The sequence below is a fragment of the Narcine bancroftii genome, chromosome 2 (genome assembly GCF_036971445.1).
Source record: "Narcine bancroftii isolate sNarBan1 chromosome 2, sNarBan1.hap1, whole genome shotgun sequence".
In the NCBI taxonomy this organism is placed as follows: Eukaryota; Metazoa; Chordata; class Chondrichthyes; order Torpediniformes; family Narcinidae; genus Narcine; species Narcine bancroftii.
This window is the reverse complement of record NC_091470.1, coordinates 275,756,973-275,775,809: the sequence shown is the minus strand read 5'-3', so window position 1 is coordinate 275,775,809 and position 18,837 is coordinate 275,756,973. Positions and strand designations below refer to the sequence as shown.

The 18,837-nt window shown below is 41.0% G+C and overlaps 1 protein-coding gene across 1 annotated transcript in view; it reads right to left on the bottom strand.

Moving 5' to 3' along the window:
• Window positions 1-18,837, bottom strand: part of LOC138755282 (eukaryotic translation initiation factor 3 subunit E-A) — a 155,366-nt gene that overhangs the window by 128,644 nt on the left and 7,885 nt on the right. The window contains exon 3 of the mRNA XM_069920988.1: window positions 6,765-6,882. Within this exon, the coding sequence (XP_069777089.1) occupies window positions 6,765-6,882 (118 nt within the window). The remainder of the gene's footprint in view (window positions 1-6,764; window positions 6,883-18,837) is intronic.

Below are 18,837 nucleotides of genomic sequence, written 5' to 3'. Positions count from 1 at the left end.
AATTTGGGGCTGTTATTTAAAAAGTGCAACAAGTTTAATCAGATTAGATGCTATTTTATTGCCATGTAATAAAACAGAAATATAATATTACACAAAATTGTCTTTAGTCCACCATAGACAAAGATTTGTCATTAACATTGCCCGGAGCTCCTAACAATCAGAGAAAGAGAAGCAAATGTTGAATCTGTCTTTCTTTCCAACAAAGTCTCACAGTTACCATTTTATAGGTAACTACAGACTTGTTAGTCTGATGCCAGTGGTAGGGAAACTGCTGGAATTCCGAGATAGAATCTATCAACATTTGGATCATCAGGGGAAAATTAAGAAGAGCCAGCATGGATTTGAGCAAGGAAAATATTGTCTCAAAGACAATAGAATTTTTTGGAGGTTACAAAGTGGGCAAGGCAGTTGATGTTATTGATATGGATTTTGTTGAAGTGTTTATTGAGGTCTCATATGGGAGGTTGGTAAGAAAGGTTAGGTCACACAGGATTGGAGGCCAATTAGCAAATCGGATTTTAAAAACTGGTTTAGTGATAGGAGACAAAGAGTGGTTGTAGAGGGTAGATTTTTGGACTAGAGGACAATGTGGAGAAGAGTGTCATGGGATTTGGTACTAGGAGCCCTTTGCTTTTTATATTTTACATGTATAATTTGGACAAAGATGTTTGTGGCAAGATGTTTATTGATGATGTGAAAATATGTGCTACAGTGAAGAAAGTTACATGGATGGAGAACAGAGCTAAAGAAAGGCAAATTCAATTTAACTTGGACAAGTGAGAGGTACTGCGTTTGGGTAAAGTGAACCAGGACAGATTTTACTCTATTAACAGAGTGCTATGAACCAAGGAGTGCAGGTACATAGCTCTTTCAAGATGATAGAGTAGCGAAGAGAGCGTGTGGAACACTTGCCTTCATTGGTCATGTTGGGACATAATGTTGAAGTTATCAAGATGTTGGTGAGCCAACACTTGGAATATTGTGTCCAATTTAGTTTGCTAACAATATGAAGGATATCATAAAGTTGGAAATGGTACAGAACAGGTTGATAATATCATTGCCAGGATTAGGGAAGAGCTATCGTATGAGATTGAAAAAAAACAGGGCCTGTTTTTCATTAGGCAATGAAGATTGAAAAGGGATCTTATTGAGGTCTAAAATAATGAGAGGCACAGTTATACTGAATAGTGACAGTCTGTTTTCTAAAGTAGGAGAATCTAAGATAATAACCATATGGTGAGGGGGATAGGATTTAGAACAGACAATTCTTTGCTCAAAGGGTAGTGGGGACATGGAACGAGCTGGCAGACAGAGTGGTAGAGCAGTACATGAGCTTCAATTAAGAAATACGTTGATGATGACATGGATGGGAGTGGAATGGAAGGATATTGGCCTAATACAGAATGGCACGTAGTTCAGTATGCTGGGACTATGGGGCTATTTCCATGCTGCAAGACTCTATGGCTCTCTTGACCATGCCCCTGGAAGACCTCCTGGAATGCTGGCATGCAGCACCATCCATACCCTTCATCCACCAGGACTGTCATCCCAGGTAAAAGGTGCTGGCTGTCCATCCTATCTAAGCCCTTCATAACCTTATATCCCTCTATTAAGTCACCTCTCATCCTTTGTAGCTTCAAAGAGAAAAGCCCAAGTATCTCTCATTACCATTTTACAACCCATTGTTCTGTGTATTAGTTATCTGCTTCATCTTGGAATCCAAACACCCACAACACATTTCCTTCTACACTGTCTTGCCAAAAACCTAACATGAACATGTCTTTGCACTCCAATAAAACAATCGTCATGTTGCCATACAGCTCAGCGCGAAGTGAACTATTCAAGCAGTGAGGCCTGGTATTAGGGAGACTGGGCTGGATCCTGCAGTCTAGGCTTCCTGTTGGACATAATGAAAACTGTTGTTTGTGCCATTCTGATTAGCTCCATAACTCTCCCAACCTGCTGATTTCTCTTTGGCAACAAGCCATTGAGCTTATTATCATAGATAAGTTTTAGGGTTAGGGAGAACTGTAGAGCAGAACAAAGAAACTTAGAGAGCAGTTTTCAATGTGACCTAATGAGGAAGAAAGCAGTGGACACTGCCACCACCACCCTTACCCCAGTCCACATCCAGTGCAATAGCAACATGGCCACTTCACACCCCTCCCCCCCCCACCCCACACCCCAACTCATCCAACACCAGTCCCCAGAAATATCAGTGGTTCAATCCTCACCAAGCCATGAGGCAATTTGATCACTTTCACCATTTCATTGCTGCAGAAGTACCAGAGGACAGCTGAGCCCCCAGTAGGTTCCCAAAATAGTAACCCTCAGCACAGGTTGGACAGAGGCTCATGCCAGGTTCCTGATGGACCAATGAATTCAGTGATATATCTCTATATTGGTGCAACAATGGCCTCTTTTTGTGCCGATTCCACTAACAGGTAGTTGGGACAAGAGTGATGTCACCAACTCCACCAATCATAGAACACTTCCCCAAAACATTTTCACATAGACCTACCAAAGTTACAAGAAATGTGGTTCTCTAACCTTTCATTTCAAGTCAAGCTTTCGAATTCTGATCACGCAAACAGAGAACATTAGCCTGCCTCTGTCTGAGGCTGATGTGGCTTGTCAAACCTACCAACGTCAAGTTTCACAGTCTGTTTTTCACCTTTGATCCGCTTACACACTACCATAGCCTTTCATTTGATCTCCTGAAAATGTCAACTGCTGGTAGTTCATGGAGCCAGCCCTTCAATAAAAATAAACGTTAATGCATCTACTTTGAACAATAATTATGTAAATTGTTTATTTTATTTATACCAGTTATCCACATGCAAAAATTATTATTGTATTATTCATAATTAAAAACAATTACCACTCAGGGTGCACACTGAATGACATTCAAAGTTACAAATGAAAATTATTTAAATAGTTTTATTATAAAGCACCATTATTAATTTGGAAATAAAAATTTGTACTATCACAACATCTTTCAGAACCAAGACATCTCAGTGAACTATTTCCTTTTCAATTGAAGTCTTTATTTAATCCAAGAAATGTGGTTCTCAATTTGCCCACAGCAAGCTCCCACAAGCAACCAGATTATACGTGAAATATGTTGACTAAAGCATAAATATTGACCATGACATCTGAGAAAACTTCCCTATTTTTGTAAAATCATGATACTTTCAGTGAGAAAGCAGATGAGACCTCAGTTTAATGTCTCCAAAAGGATGGCACTTCTGACATTGCAGCTCTCTGTTCTGGAGGGTTAGGCTTGATTTATATGCTCATGTATTTGTGCAGGAAGTTGAACCAACATCCTTCAGATAGAGGTAAGTGAACCAGACTTAATTACTGTATTTGACGGCATACAAGACTCACAGACATTAAAGACACCCTCCCATTTTAGTGGGAGATTTTAGACGCCAAAGCCTCCTTGCGCATGAGCAACAACACATCCTCCTACCCGCCGCATACCTATTCCAGGTCTCATTCAATTTTCTTAGGGGGTTGTGTTGATCAAACAAAGGATCAGCGAGGAGCCTGATCACCGAGGCCTAGCGCTCCCCTCAAAGCAAGCAATCAATTGTACCATCAGTGTGTAGTACAAACACGGCCAACGCACTGCCACTATGATTGGCCTTTTCACTGGGAGAAGTGAATGGTGGCTCTGGAAAGCACGGACCACGCGAGGGAAGATGGTTCACAAAGCTGTGGGCCCACTTCCTGGACAGCCACAGCACCTCCACAGGCTTCTTGAAGCTGGGTGAGAGCTGGTGACCTACTAAATGTCAACTCCGCCTACAAGACCCAGGAAGTATTTTTGAGCCAATTTTTGGGGAAAAAAGGGTGTCTTGTATGCCGTCAAATATAGTATAGAAAAATAAATTGAAAATAAAATAAAGTAATCAAATGCATAAAACATCAACATTAAAGGAGCCTTCTTTTCACAATATATTCTCAGTTTGTAATATTTCTGACACCATTTAGCTCTTAAAATTATTCACATGAAAATAAAAAAAATTACAATTGATTGCCCTGAAATAATCACTATGTATGTTTGGTAATACACATATAAGAGGCCATTCTGTCATTCTTCTCTTTAAAGAGCTTTCCAGTCAAGTCTTTACTCAAAACCCTTCATAATTTCCCTTTTCAAGTTTACATACTATATTATTTTTGGCAGTTATTAAATCATTTTCTATTTCAGGAATTATATTTAAAATTAGATCAAAGTAAAAACCTTACATTTGTTTTGTCAGTTATATTAAAATGTTTACTTTTTTTTTAAACAGCAAATTGACCAAGAGGAGAATTATTATCACACCTTGCCCTCAGATATCATGAAGCTGAGGGGACTGAACTGCAGTTGTTGGCACAATAATATACTGTAGTACTGCAGCTGCAGATTGGTAGTTGTCACTTCAAGGAAGTAGAAGAAACATTTTGATTTTTTAATAGTAAAACTGCTTCAAGAGCTTTCCATTTTCATAATGCCAGCAATAATAGCTCACATCTCAAATCCAAACCAATTTATCTCAGTCAACTTCTGAAAACATTATTTAAAAATCAAAGCAATAAATAAACTATTTGACAAATTTGAAAGTTCACTGAGACCATTTTAGTTTGTTGCAGAATACCATGTTCCAATATCAATCCAAGCACTGAGACGAAGACAGTGCACATCCAACTGCATGCCAGTGTCCCTTATGTCAGGCACCCTGCTCCACCCACCAATTTAGTCCTTAATAGCACCTCTCCTGCCAACCATCAAACATACACTAAAGCAAGCTTACTAATCAAGCAATGATGGTTTTACAATGCTATGACTTAAATTCATACAACACCCACCAACAAATGAACTCCTTTTAAGAGGTCAAAATGCAGTAAATTCTTTCAAATCCCTTTGATTTTTCCTTCCTTAATCAGTGACATGAAGAATGATCATCACAAACTATAAATCAATCTTCTCATCATCTCAAACCCCAGAGACAGTTAACCTAGATGCATCTGGGCATGCAGTTACTGATTACTTCCTAACCACATTAGAACTGGACACCATCTGTGTAGCTGAAATCTACACCAATGGGACTTCCACAGTGACAACAAATACTTGGATTGCAACAATGAACAATATGCATTAATGACTTGAAGGAAGGAAATAAACGTATGACAGTCAAATCTTAAGATGACACAAAAATATGTAGTAATGCGAACACAAAAACAGATAATGATAGAGCAAGATATTGGAATATGGAACAAATGGAATATTATGTGGAAAAATTAAGTTATTCACTTTGGAAGAGAGAGCAAAAGGTCAGATTATTTCTTAAATGGAGAAAAACTGCAGAAACCTGCAGCATGTAAAGAACCTGGAAATCCTTGTGCATGAAATGCAAAAAATGCCAGCAGGTACTTGGGAAGGTTAATGCTCGTTGGAAAATAGGGGAGGCTACTTGGCCCTTGGTTCAAGGTATGGCTGACACCACAACTAAAGCATTACAAATAGTTCTGATCTCCCTAAGGGACCTTTATCTCTACTCCTATTTCACACAGAGAAAAGCAAGTGGACATCACGGACTTCGAAAGAATAAATTTAAGAGCCCTGAAACTCAGCAAATAATAATGTGAAAACTTAACTGGTTTGTGAGGTAGGAGGAAGGAAAATTACAGAAGGATGCCAGAATGATAAATTGAATGCATTTTACATTTCATTCAAAAATATATACAAACAAATGGCAAATAGATGTTTATTTCAATGTGTATTTGAGTGCCACTAATTTACACTAGGCTACATATAATGAATGCCAAAGCATAGAGAATTAAGATTACTCAGTAATATAGGTACACGATCCTTTATCCGGACACCTAAAATCCGGCAAGCTCCAAAATCCGGCAAGTGGGGACCAGTGGTCGGGGCCGGCCCGGGCGAGTCAGCCGGGGCGGCCCGGGCGAGTCAGCCGGGGCGGCCCGGGCGAGTCAGCCGGGGCGGCCCGGGCGAGTCAGCCGGGGCGGCCCGGGCGAGTCAGCCGGGGCGGCCCGGGCGAGTCAGCCGGGGCGGCCCGGGCGAGTCAGCCGGGGCGGCCCGGGCGAGTCAGCCGGGGCGGCCCGGGCGAGTCAGCCGGGGCGGCCCGGGCGAGTCAGCCGGGGCGGCCGAGGGACCGGCGGTTGAGGGAGACATCAGGGCAGCCGAGGGATCGCGATTGGGGGAGATGTTCAGGCAGACCAGGGACCGGCGGTGGGGTGAGACGGTCGGGCGACTGGAAGGGGATGGGGGTGGATACGGCAGGAAAATTCGTGCGGGCTTTCCGAAATCTGGAAAAATCCAAAATTCGGAACTCACTGTCCCCCAGGGGTTCCAGATAAAGGATCGTGTACCTGTACTCTCAAAATTTCACTTAACTCACACATCCTTGCCCAAAAACAGCTTATCCTACTGCATGCATTCCAGATCCCTTCTCAAATTTAGAATCTCAAACCGAAGCCCAGACCTATCCTTCTCCATTACCAACTTCAAACTAACCTTGTGAGGAACCTACTTACCTTTCCTTATTCAGCATATTTAATAAATTAAGCATATTCAAATGAGGTATTCATCATAAGACCAATCTCAATTAACAGCTTATCATCATGTTGATCCTTCAGGTTTTGAGGCCAAGTTAGACACTTGGCATGAAATACATCTCCATTTAATTTACATAAATGGATACAAGGTAAATTAAAACAGTCTATAACAAGGTCTTAGCTTTGCCTACCTGGTCGACTGCATTTGCCGTGTCGTTTCTGGATCCTCAAACATCTTCACAATTGGTTCAGTTTCTGACTGGAGCTGTTTCAGTTGAGCAACGACAGTTGTACGCTTTTCCCTAAGAGCTAAAAATTCAAACAGGTCCTTATTTACAAAAATAGCCATAGATACATTTTGATAAAAGTAATATCTTCTCAGTTATGTTGACCAACTTTTCTTAGTTCTTTAAAAAAGTCCATTGAAGGCTTTAATAAGGGGCTGTGGGAAATCAATAACTTAAGGACAAATGGCCTCATTTCAATGCCAAACACCCTTTACTTCCTGGACTCCTTTTCAAGAAAAAAGGCCTGCTTCAGGTACTGAAAATGCTGAAACCTCTCAGCCATTAGCAGGTACAAAAAGAAAAACAGATAATAGTTCTGGTCATAAAAACATTCATCAAAATTTGACGAACCCCTGAAAGGTTCATTTGCTTTTACTTTACAGTGATGCTGCTACTTTCATAGATTCTAAAAAATCTAACTTTTAAAAAAATATCGTTACCATTTTGGATAAGACTCAGTGACATCATCTTACGGAGGTTCGACTGATAGGATCACAGAATATTCCAATATTATTTCATTGGTTGTAAAGCTCTTGGGAGTGGGGAAAAGTGCACACAAGTGAATATGTTCTTTTCTTCTGTGGCTATCAATATACAACAGCAAATCTGCCATTCAGATAAATAAAGTATTGCGATCTTAAAAAATCTTTTTTAAAGGATTGTTCAGAAAATATTTTGTTTTAAATAAAGCTTAGTTTACATGCACATTATATATATAAATTCCCTTTCTCGATGTGGCAACATAAAGCCAATACTTCAGAAATTGACAAATCCTAGTGCAGATGACATCGCAGAAGCTGCTTGCAAAACCAAAATCCTTTGCTACTGGGCTCCTAAGATTCCTTAATTAGGTGCCTTTAAGTGTGAGATCAATCATGCTTAAAATTGCTTGCAGCCTGTAAGTACACAGAAAAAAATTGCTTGGGATTTTTCAACTTGATTCTGAAATAAGTAAAGAAGCACTTAGAACCTTCAGATGATGGGCTTTGTTAAGGTGTCTGGCACTGATTTCACTGCATTTACCATCAAACACTTCATGTTGAAAACTTTTAAGCCTTGAAATCCTGAAGCAACCGTAATGAGAATTAAACACTAAAACATGTTAGAAATCAGGACTTCAAATCTTATAAGTCATTGTTCAACAGACCTGACTGCAAAAATAACAAGATATACAAAAAGGCTAGCATGCACTCCAGGAGATTTGAAGCAGCCAAGCAGTGGAGCATATGAACAACCCACACACTGGAAGGAAGAGATGTTGTTCGATTTTCAACGAAAAAACTACCTATGGATCCTGTGGGAGAAAAAAAGATTTAAAACAAAGAGGCATCAAAATAATTAAAATAAAAAACAATCACCAAGTTTGACTCTTATTTGCAAAGAGAAACAGTTAATTTCAAGGTCAAAGACCCTTCTCAGAATGGACCTCTACCGCCTAAAATGACAGGAGAAGACGATGAAATGGACTGACCCAGTGTGTAAAAGTAGAAGACACAAATTTCTTGTTTATTTTCATTGTGTGATGACATTGTTTAATGCATCATATATGTTGAACATTGAGTGAGTGGGGGTGGGGGGGGTGAAGGAGGGAGGGAAGGGATGGGGGAAAAAGGGGAGAAAAATGACAGTGTGTATATTCAAGAGGGAAATGTTTGTGTATTTTTGTCAGTATGGTTCATAGTGTGAAAATATTTTTTTTTTTAATTAAAAAAAACTTTCATATTGAAAGATCTCAGACCAAAAACATCAACTCCATTTCTCTTTCCAGAAGACATACTGCCTGACATGCTTTCCATATTTTTTTGTTCAAAGGTTTTAGAACATAAAACATTGCAGCACGGTACTAGCCCTTTAACTTATGATGCGCTGAAACATATACAGTGCCCTCCATAATGTTCCTTCATTTACCCCTGTGCTCCACAGTTTTAAATTTGTAATCAAACAATTCACATGTGATTGAAGAAAGCATTCCATATTTTATTCAAGCTTATTTGTTTAAATGTTGGTTTGACCATGTAAAATTACAGCACCATAATGTTTGGGACATTTGGCTCCACAGGTATTTGTGATTACTGACGTATGTTTAATTGTTTCATTAATGCAGGTATAAGAGAGCTCGGCTTGCTTCTAAGCTTTTGATCATACTTGGAGTCTGTATAACCATTTTTCAACATGAGGACCAGAGTTGTGCCAATGAAAGCTGAAGAAGCCATTATGAGGCTGAAAACCAAAAAAAGGTAAGAGACATCGCCCAGTCTTGACGATTACCAAAACCATCAGTTTGGAACATCATTAAAAAGAAAAAGTATACTGGTGAGCTCAAAGGAACAGATACTCCAAGGAAGACCTCCACAAATGATAACAGAAGAATTCTCATCCTGATAAATAAAATTCCCAAAATACCTGTCCAACAGATCAGAAACACTCTTCAGGAGGCAGATGTGCTTATGTCAATTACTAATGTAAAGGTAAAGGGTAAAGGCTCTGTTATTGTCACATAATACTACCTTCAGAATATAACATACATGAAATGCTTTAGCCTTAGGTCCTTTTATAAAGCAAAACAAAATGGAATGTAAAGATGGAGATTCTCTGCACCCACATCAGAAAATTCACCTTCTTAAATGGTCCGTGAGCAGCTGCAGGTGGTGACTCCAATCCCACTCCAAGATAGTGCCAGAGGTGGAACTCTGCACTCCACCTCGCTGCATAAAGGTACATCTGCTGCAAGCGACTGGCTGGGGCAGGCTGATGGCATCGCGATAATGCCATCAACCTGCAAACCATCTCACGTCTGTCTCTCCCCAACTCATTCGCCCCTCTCCCTCCATAACCTCGTCATGGCATGGGCAACCGGGACAGTCTGTGACGGCCCCGCCGGCACCTCACTGGGTTGCTTCAGTGCCAGGAGCTCAATAAGTGGCAGAGTAATGGCCATCTACCCTACCCATAATCCTCACAAAGCTGGAACCGTTCTGGGAAATGCAGAGCATTCCAGCAGTATGCAGTATGAGGGATTATGGGTAGGGAAAACGACCATTGCTCTGCCGCGTATGCATGATGGGCGGTACAGAGGCAACAGTTTCCCTGCCTACAATGGATCCAGACAACACATCGAGGTGCTGCTCCGCATAAAAGCAGTGCTGGAGTAGCCTTTTAGGGCTGCTCCATAAACAGGTAAGTTTAAAATTTTTTATCCTTGTTTTAAGCCAGCCTCGAAGCAGAGGCCAGGTATAAAAACACCTTTTGTCTACCTTAAGGAAGACAGATAATTGTCAATTTATCAAGCGCCCCACCCAGAAAGGAGGCCCCAGTGAGGAATGAACTCACAACTGCCAGTTTACAAGACCAGTGCTCCAACCACTGAGCTATCAGAGCCTCACCAGTGAGCTCATCAGAGAAGCCACAGAAGACTTCAGGAACAGAAATACAGAGGCACTGCAAGATATAAATCACTAGTTAGCCATAGAAACAGGATGGCCAAATTGTAGTTTGCCAGGAAGTATTTAAGGGAGCCTGCAGAATTCTGCAAAAAAGTCTTGTGGACAGATGGGATCAAGATTAACCAGTATCAGAGTGATGGCACTTGATCAAAGTATGGAGGTGTAAAGGAATTGCCCAAAATCAAAAGCTCGACACCTCTTCTGTGAAATATGGTTGTAGGGATGTTATGGCCTGAGTACGTTTGACTGCCACAGGTATTGGCGCATTTATCTTCATTGATGATGTATCTGCTGATAGAAGCAACATATTGAATTCTGAGGTGTATAGAAACATCTTATCTGCTCAAGTTCAAGCAAATGCCTCCAAACTCATTGAACAACACTTCATCCTACACCAAGACAATGATCCCAAACATAGGGCGATAGCAACAAAGGAGTTTATCAAAGCTAAAAACTGGAAAGTTCTTGAATGACCAAGTCAGTCACCCAATCTAAATCCAATTGAGCATGCCTTCCATAGGCCAAAGAGAAAACTTAAAGGGACAAGCCCCCAAAACAAGCAGGAGCTGAAGATGGCTGCAGTAGAGCCTGACAGAGCATCACCAGAGAAGATACTCAGCACCTGGCGATCACAGTCTTCAAGCAGTCATTGCATGCAAGTGATAGCAACAAAGTACTTTAATAACATAACATTGCTATGTCCCAAATATTATGGTGCCCTGAAATGAGGGGACTATGTATAAAAAATGCATGTAATTTTTACATGGCCAAACCAAAATATATAAATACCTTTGAATATCTAAATGTGCACTGCAAACACAGGTGCATTGTTTGATTACAAATATTAGACTATGGAGCACTGAGGAAAATAAAGGAAAAAGTGTCTTTGTCCCAAACATTATGGAGGACATTGTAAACCTACTCAACAATCTCATCCTTCCCTATCTCACACCATTCATCCTCTATTTTTCTTGCATCCATGTGTCAATCTAGGTCTTTTAAATGTCTACTTTATACCAACCTCTACCACCATCCCTGGTAATGCATTTCAGATATCTACCACTATGTTAATAAAAATCTTGCCCCTGACATCTCCCCTGAACTTTCCTCCCCTCACCCTAAACCAATGTCCTCTGGTATTTGCTACCGTCCCCCCAGGAAAAAGGTATTGACTGTCCACCCCATCTATGCCTCTCATCGTCCAGCAATGGCCAGGTTCCAGTGTCGCCAGATTAAAGAGGTACAACCTGTACTACATTCCCCTTACTGCAGACAAACTAACTATGAATCCACACAGCCATGTCCCAATGGATCCTATGCCTCAGGACTTTTTGAATGAGTCTACCATGTCAAAACGCCTCAGCGAAATCCATACACATCACATCTACCGCTTTACCTTCTTCAATTTATTTTGTCACTTACTCAAAAAAACTCAGTTAGGCTCGTGAGGCATGACACGTCCAAAGAATAACAAGCTGACTATCCCGGAGAAGACAATGCTTCTTTAAATGCTCGTTAATCCTGTCCCTAAGAATCCTCTTCAATAATTTGCCCACCACTGCCATAAGACTCACTGATCTATAGTTCCCAAGATTCTACCTTTTTGAACAAGTGGATTACATTTGCCATTCGCCAATCTTCCAGTACCTCCCGAGGGAGGAAGCAAAGATCATTGCCAACATCCAAGCAATTTCTTCCCTCTCTTCTTGTAGTAACCTGGAGTATATCTCATCTGGCTTCTGGGCACTTATCAAGAATGTTTTCAGAAAATCCAGTACTTCCTCTTTCTTAACTTCAGAAATGTATTCTATGCTTACCTCACATTGGCCAAGGTCCATCTCTCTGGTGAATACTCAAGCAAAGTATTCATGTAGGACCTCCCCCTACCTCCAGGCAGTGTTCCCTCCTTTGTCTATAAATGCCAATACCTCTGTTATACATACAAGCATAGAATGCCTTAGGGTTTTCACTAATTTTACTTGCCATGGTCTTCTTATGCCCCTTCTAGCTCTCCCAAATCCTTTCTTCAGTTCCTTCCTGGCTACCATATAATTCTCATGACCCCTTCCTGACTTTTCCTTCTTCCTCTTAACTAGCTGCCGCACCTCTTTTGTTAACCACAGTTCCCTTATCCTACCATCTTTTTGCCTCAGTGAGATAAACCTATCCAAAGTCATGCAGGTGGTCCCTAATCATCCTCCAAATTTACTTCTGTGCCAAAAACTTCTGTCCACAATTTACACTCCCAAGTTTTTGCCGAATCATATCATAATTAACCCCACCCCAATTAAAGACTTTACCATTTCTTCTAATTCTATCCCTGACCCGGCACACCATCATTGTCAGTGTCTATGCACCAACTCTTGTGAGTACAAAGACAAGGAAAGTTTCTACGAGGACCTGGACCAGACTATTCCGACAACCCTTGCCAGCAACAAACTTGTCATCTTGAGCGACTTCAACGCTAGGGTGGGGATTGATAGCAACAACTGGGACAGAGTCCTTCGGAGACATGGAGTGGGTAAATCAAACATCAATGGCCTGCTGCTTCTGAGTAAATGTGCCAAGCACAACCCATGCATCACCAACACAATGTTCAGACTTGCAAACAAGTACAAAACAACCTAGGTCCAAACACTGGCACCTACTTGACTACGTCATAGTATGCCAGTGTGACCTTCAAGTCGTCACCACCACCCAGGCCATGCGAAGTACTGAGTGTTGAATAGATCACAAGCTGGTTTGGTCAGTCCTCAACCTGTATGTAGCCCCTTGGCATCGTAAACAATCAAAGACTGTCAGTGTCATTCAACATTGACAGACCACAAGATCCAGGTCAAGTCCAATGTTTCAAGATGTACTTAATGAAAAACTCTCCAGCAATTCACCACTTGTGGGAACCTGTTCTAAAAAGTGGAAGCAGTTCAAAGATGTTGTCACGCAGACTGCAACAACTATACTCAGAATGAAAACCCGAGTGCATCAAGATTGGATTGATGAAAACCACGAGACCATTTCAGAAGCCCTTAGGGCCAAGAACAAAAATGACCCGTCATCTGTCTCAAAGAAAGGCGTTTAAACATCTGCAGTCCAAAATACAAGCAGAACTGCAAGGAATGAGGGACAAGTGGTGGCAGAGAAAAGCTGAGCAGATGGAAACACTATGCAGACATGCAGCCACCAGAGAGTTATTCAGCACCATAAAGTCAGTTTATGATCCTTCTAAATTAAGATGCTCCCCCTTGCTATCATCAGACAAGTCAAAGAAGGACTGAAAAACCGCTGGACTGAATACTTTTCCAACCTACTCAATATGCTGTCCATAGTTGATCCTGATGTCTTACAGCAGATCCATCAACAGCCAGTCCTGAATGACCAAGACCTGTCGCCATCTACTAATGAGATCAATAAAGTGATCTTGCAGATGAATTCAAATAAAGCAACGGGGCAGGAAGGTATTCCTGCAGAGATCTACAAAGTTCTAAGCCCAATGGCATTATAGACATTCCAAGACATCTGGATCACTGAGGAGTTGCCTGACGACTTCCGCAATGCCCTCATTGTGGCTCACTACCAAAATAAGAGAAGCAAATCAAACTGCGGAAACAACAGGGGTATCTCACTGCTGTCCAACAAAGGCAAGATTTTCACCCGCATCCTCCTGAACAGACTTGTCACTGCTTCAGAAAGAAATCTCCTGGCGGTGCAGTGGGCTTTCAGCCAGAACGGAGTACAGTGGACATGATATTTGCCATGAGACAAGTTCAGAAGAAGTGCATCGTGCTTCTTCACTCCGTCTTCACTGACCTGACAAAGGCATTTGACACTGTAATCAGGGAGGCTCTCTGGATGATCCGAAGACGTTACGGATGCCCAAGAGGAAATTCATAAAAATGATTCAGCTTCTCCACAATGGAATGATAGGACAGGTCCTTTGCAGTGGTGATACATCAGCTGCATTTGCCATTTCTAATGGGGTGAACAGGGCTATGTACTAGCCCAAGTCTTGTTCAATCTGTTCTTCACTTGCATATTGTCACAGGCTGAACAAGGTCTAGAGGAGGGAGTGTACTTCAGGTACTGACTGGACAGCTCTCTCTGACCTTCGCCACTTGAACGCAAGGATGAAGTGTTTCTACACAGTCATTCAAGAAACCCTTTTTGCTGATGACTATGCGCTCTTGGCACACAAAGAGAGTGATCTATAATTAATGCTGAACAAATTCTCAAGATGCTGCTATGCTCTTTGGCCTGACCATCAACCTAAACAATACTGAAGTACTCCATCAGTCTTTGCCAAACACCAACAAGATAGAACCAAAATTCACTGTTGACGACACCCAGCTGACAAATGTAAACAGCTTCAAATACTTGGGGAGCTTCATCTCGAGTGATGGGTCTTTGGACTAAGAAAATGACTCCAGGATCAGCAAGGCTGGGGAGGCTGTATACCAGAGTGCTCATTCAACACAATGTCCATATCTCCACAAAGCTGAAAGTCTACAGTGCTGTGATCATCCCTTCTCTTCTACATGGATGTGAGATCTGCTTCTCTAACTATTTCATTGCCTATCACTACCACTCACCCAGTTCTCTCTCCTTCCCTTCTGAGCCACAGAGCCAGGCTAAATGCTGGAGTCATTGTCACTGCGGCTTTACCCTGGTAGGTCACTCCCTCCCCAACAATATTTTATTTCAGGTGTTCAATATCTGCAGTTCATTTTATTTTTTTGACAAGGAAATATCTATGATTATTATGGACACAAACTTCCAGAAAATACTCCCAAGAAGATGTTAATTAAAAAGTAAAGCTTTTGAAGACTTATTATTGTCCTGGTTAAAAATGTCAGAGTTGTAGAAAGAGTGAAGATAATATGCCACATGCACTTAAGTCATGATTAATTTTGTTACCATATTCAAGGAATTTTCTTGTGGATCCAAAACGATGCTGACTGTGGCATTTTTTTTAATGAACTGCCTCCATGGCACACGAAACCATGCATCTCCATACATGACAATCAGAAAGAGCCTGGGCTGACTTCATTAAAGGTCAACAGACGATACCATCTCACTGGCCCTCTGTTCTGCATTAGGTCAACTGGACCACCAGGCTGTTACTCATTCACTATAGCTCATTGTTTAACACCATCATGCCAGAAAAGCAAATAATCAAACTCAGATCTAGGACTCTGTTCCTCTCTTTGCAGCTGAATTCCAAATTTCCTCATCAGCAGACACCAATCAGTTCAGGTTAGCGACATCATCGCCTCTTCACTGACGATCAACACCGAGACCTCAAGGTTGCATACTCAATTTCTTGCTCTATTTTCTCAATACATACAATTGTGAACACCATCATTGTTGGCGAAATAATATGAGTCAAGAGTATAGGATGGAGATCAAGAATCTGGTTACATGGTGCCAAAACAATAATAACACTGATCTGAACATCAACAAGGTCAAGGAGGTTATTGTGGAATTTAGCAAGGAAAGGTAGAGGCCCATGCACCTGTCTACAAAGACAAGACAGCAGTGGAGAGGGTTAGCGCCTTCAAGTTCAAAGGAGTCCACATATCAGAGGACCTCTCCTGGAGAGCCAGCACATCAAGGCAACTGTGAAAAAGATACAGCAATGCCTCAAATTTCTAAGAAATCTGAGGAGATTATGCATGGTATTGAATATACTCTCGAACCTTTGCAAGTGTACTGTATATTAACTAGTTGCACCTCAATCCTGTTTGGAAACTCAAGTGCTTAGAAATACAGAAGGCTGCAGAAAATGGCCAACAGCCAAGTCCATCATGGGCATGGTCCTTCCTATTGTCAAGAAGACACCTAACATCAGAACGGATCCCAATCACTCTGGTATACAAATTTGATATATAGCATGACATACCACAATTGTTAACAAATATAGTGAATACCAAGAGATTGTCAAGGAAACTTCTGCCAATTTGAGTGCCTGCACATTATTGCCACAATCAGAAAAAAAATTCTAACTCGATCAATCGTTGCCTTAAATAGGAGTTTTAACTTCTCCTACAAGTTCTGAATAAGGGATGTAATAAATGAATTTAAAAAGCCATTGACTGTTCCCTGTATACCACTTCAATAAAGTTAATCAGACAATTGTGAACAATTTACAAATCCTTGTTACTTTTGCTGAAAACTTTCAAGATATTCATTAAATATATGGAATCCAGTACTTTCCACAGAGTGGCAATATAACTGGTCAATGATTCTATTTTAATCAGTGGGATGGTAGTTGTTTTTATTAACCATTAACTAAACAAGAATGTTTGGAAAGTTACTTGGGCATCCACAAGAGAACATGGAAATCTGATCTCAAAACCTGCCCCTTCCCCTTGATCATTAGCTGAGAAATCAGTCCTTCTGTATATTGAACAAACCTTCTCCAAGTCTACAGTCTTGACATATGCCACCATTTGCTACAACAGGGCAACCTGAACTATAAAGAGTTGCCAGCATGTGGCCACTACTCAACACAAGGAATAAAACCTAAAAGGCACTACCCAATACAGATGTCTGTGTACAGTGGTGAAAATGACATGTGGATACAACATTTGGTTTTCACAAAGCACACATGGTTTATGACATATACCATTAAAAAATAATCAAATCCACAAAATATTTTACAGTTCAGATTGAAAGACCATTGAATTCTAGAAGCCAGATAACCCTCTGTCCTTAACACCATGAGTGAAAATGAAGCATTGGCTGGAGTTAAACCTCACAAAGAAGAATGGTTATGGTGGACCAAGGCCTCTCCAGAATTTCCTTGGAGAAGTATCCGAATCTTCAGCTGCTTCATTCGTGGCCTTCTCACAAACCACAGTGAGGGTTGAGAATTTTGACTTATAATTGCATCATGATCAATTTCATTCACAATTCAGACAACAACCGCAAGCAAAAAGAATTGGACAATATTTAGGCACAGCCTGTTGGGTGACAATTGGTATCTGCATCTTCTAACTGTCAGACAAGAAAGATTCAACCACATGGCATTCGCAACAGCAGCAAACACCTGCGAATAAAATGAACTAGCCAAATAAATAGGGCACCAACACATAGCAGGGATCTCAAAGTTCAAAGTTAAAATTTATTGTCAAGAGTACATATATGACATCACAAGAATCTCAATGAGATTCTTTTTCCTGCAATTACCAGTAACTGTAAACTGTCCTCAAAAGAAAGAAATGTTAAAAAACTGACTGCAAATACAGAAGGAAATATTCAGTAATAAATAATGAGCAAAGTCCTTAAATGAGTCTATGAATGTGTTGTTTAGGAGTCTGATGGTTGAAGGGTAGCAGCTATTCATGAACCTGGAGGTATGAGTATTGTGGGGCCTATACCCCTTTCCTGATGGCAGCATGTCCTGGGTGGTGTGGATCTTTGATGATTGTTGCTGCTCTCTGGCAGCAGTGTTCCATGTAGCAGTTCTCAATTATGTTCTGGGCTGTATCCACCATCTTTTGCAGGGATTTCCATTCTGAAGTATTGGTGTTCCCATACCAGGCCATGATGCAACCAATCAGGACACTTGCCTTTAGACATTTGTAGAAGTTTGCCAAGGTTTCCGATGAAATACCAAACCTCTGCAAGCTTCTGAGGAAGTAGAGGTGCTAATGTGCTTTCTTTACAATGACATTAGTATGAATGGTCCAGAATCAAGATACACAGAAATTTAAATTTGTTCACCTCTGATCCCCCAATGATCACTCCGTCATACACTTCTGAATTTCCCTTCTAAAAGTCTACAATCAGCTTCTTAGTCTTCATGACATTGAATGTTGTTATCAGTACATCATTCAGCCAAATTTTCAATCCCCCTCCTGCATGCTGACTCATCACCTCTTTTTATACAGCCCACAACAGCGGTGTGATCAGCAAATTTGTATATGGTGCTGTTGTCATACCGAGCCACATAGTCATAGGCGTTGAGTGAGTAGAACAGGGGGCTAATTACACAACCCTGGGATGCTCCAGACAGAATCAATGGAAATTGTGGAGGAGGTTTGTTGTCTGGAGGTGAGGAAATCCAGGATCCAATTGCACAAGGTCTTGGACTTTGCTGATTAGTTTTCAGGTGATGGTGCTGAATGTCAAATTGTAGTTAATAAAGAACATCCTGATGTACGCATCTTTGCTGTCCAGGTGTTCCATGGTTTATGTAGAGCATCAGACAGGAGCTGATATGCTTCAACATTAGCCTCTCAATCCACTTCATCACTGATCAGTGAGTGCCACTGATTGATAGTCATTTTAGCAGGTTACTCCACTCTGCTTGGACACCAGTACAATTGAAGCATATTTGAAGTAGATGGGTACCACACTGTATCAGAGAGAAATGTTGAGGATATCTATGAATACACTAACCAGTTGGTCGACACAGGTTTTCAGTACTTGGACGGCTACTCCATCTAGACTGGATGCTTTCCTTCGATTCACTCTCCATTAGGCAACCAAAATGCTATCTTCAGATACTGACAATCGATATCATCAAGGGGTTG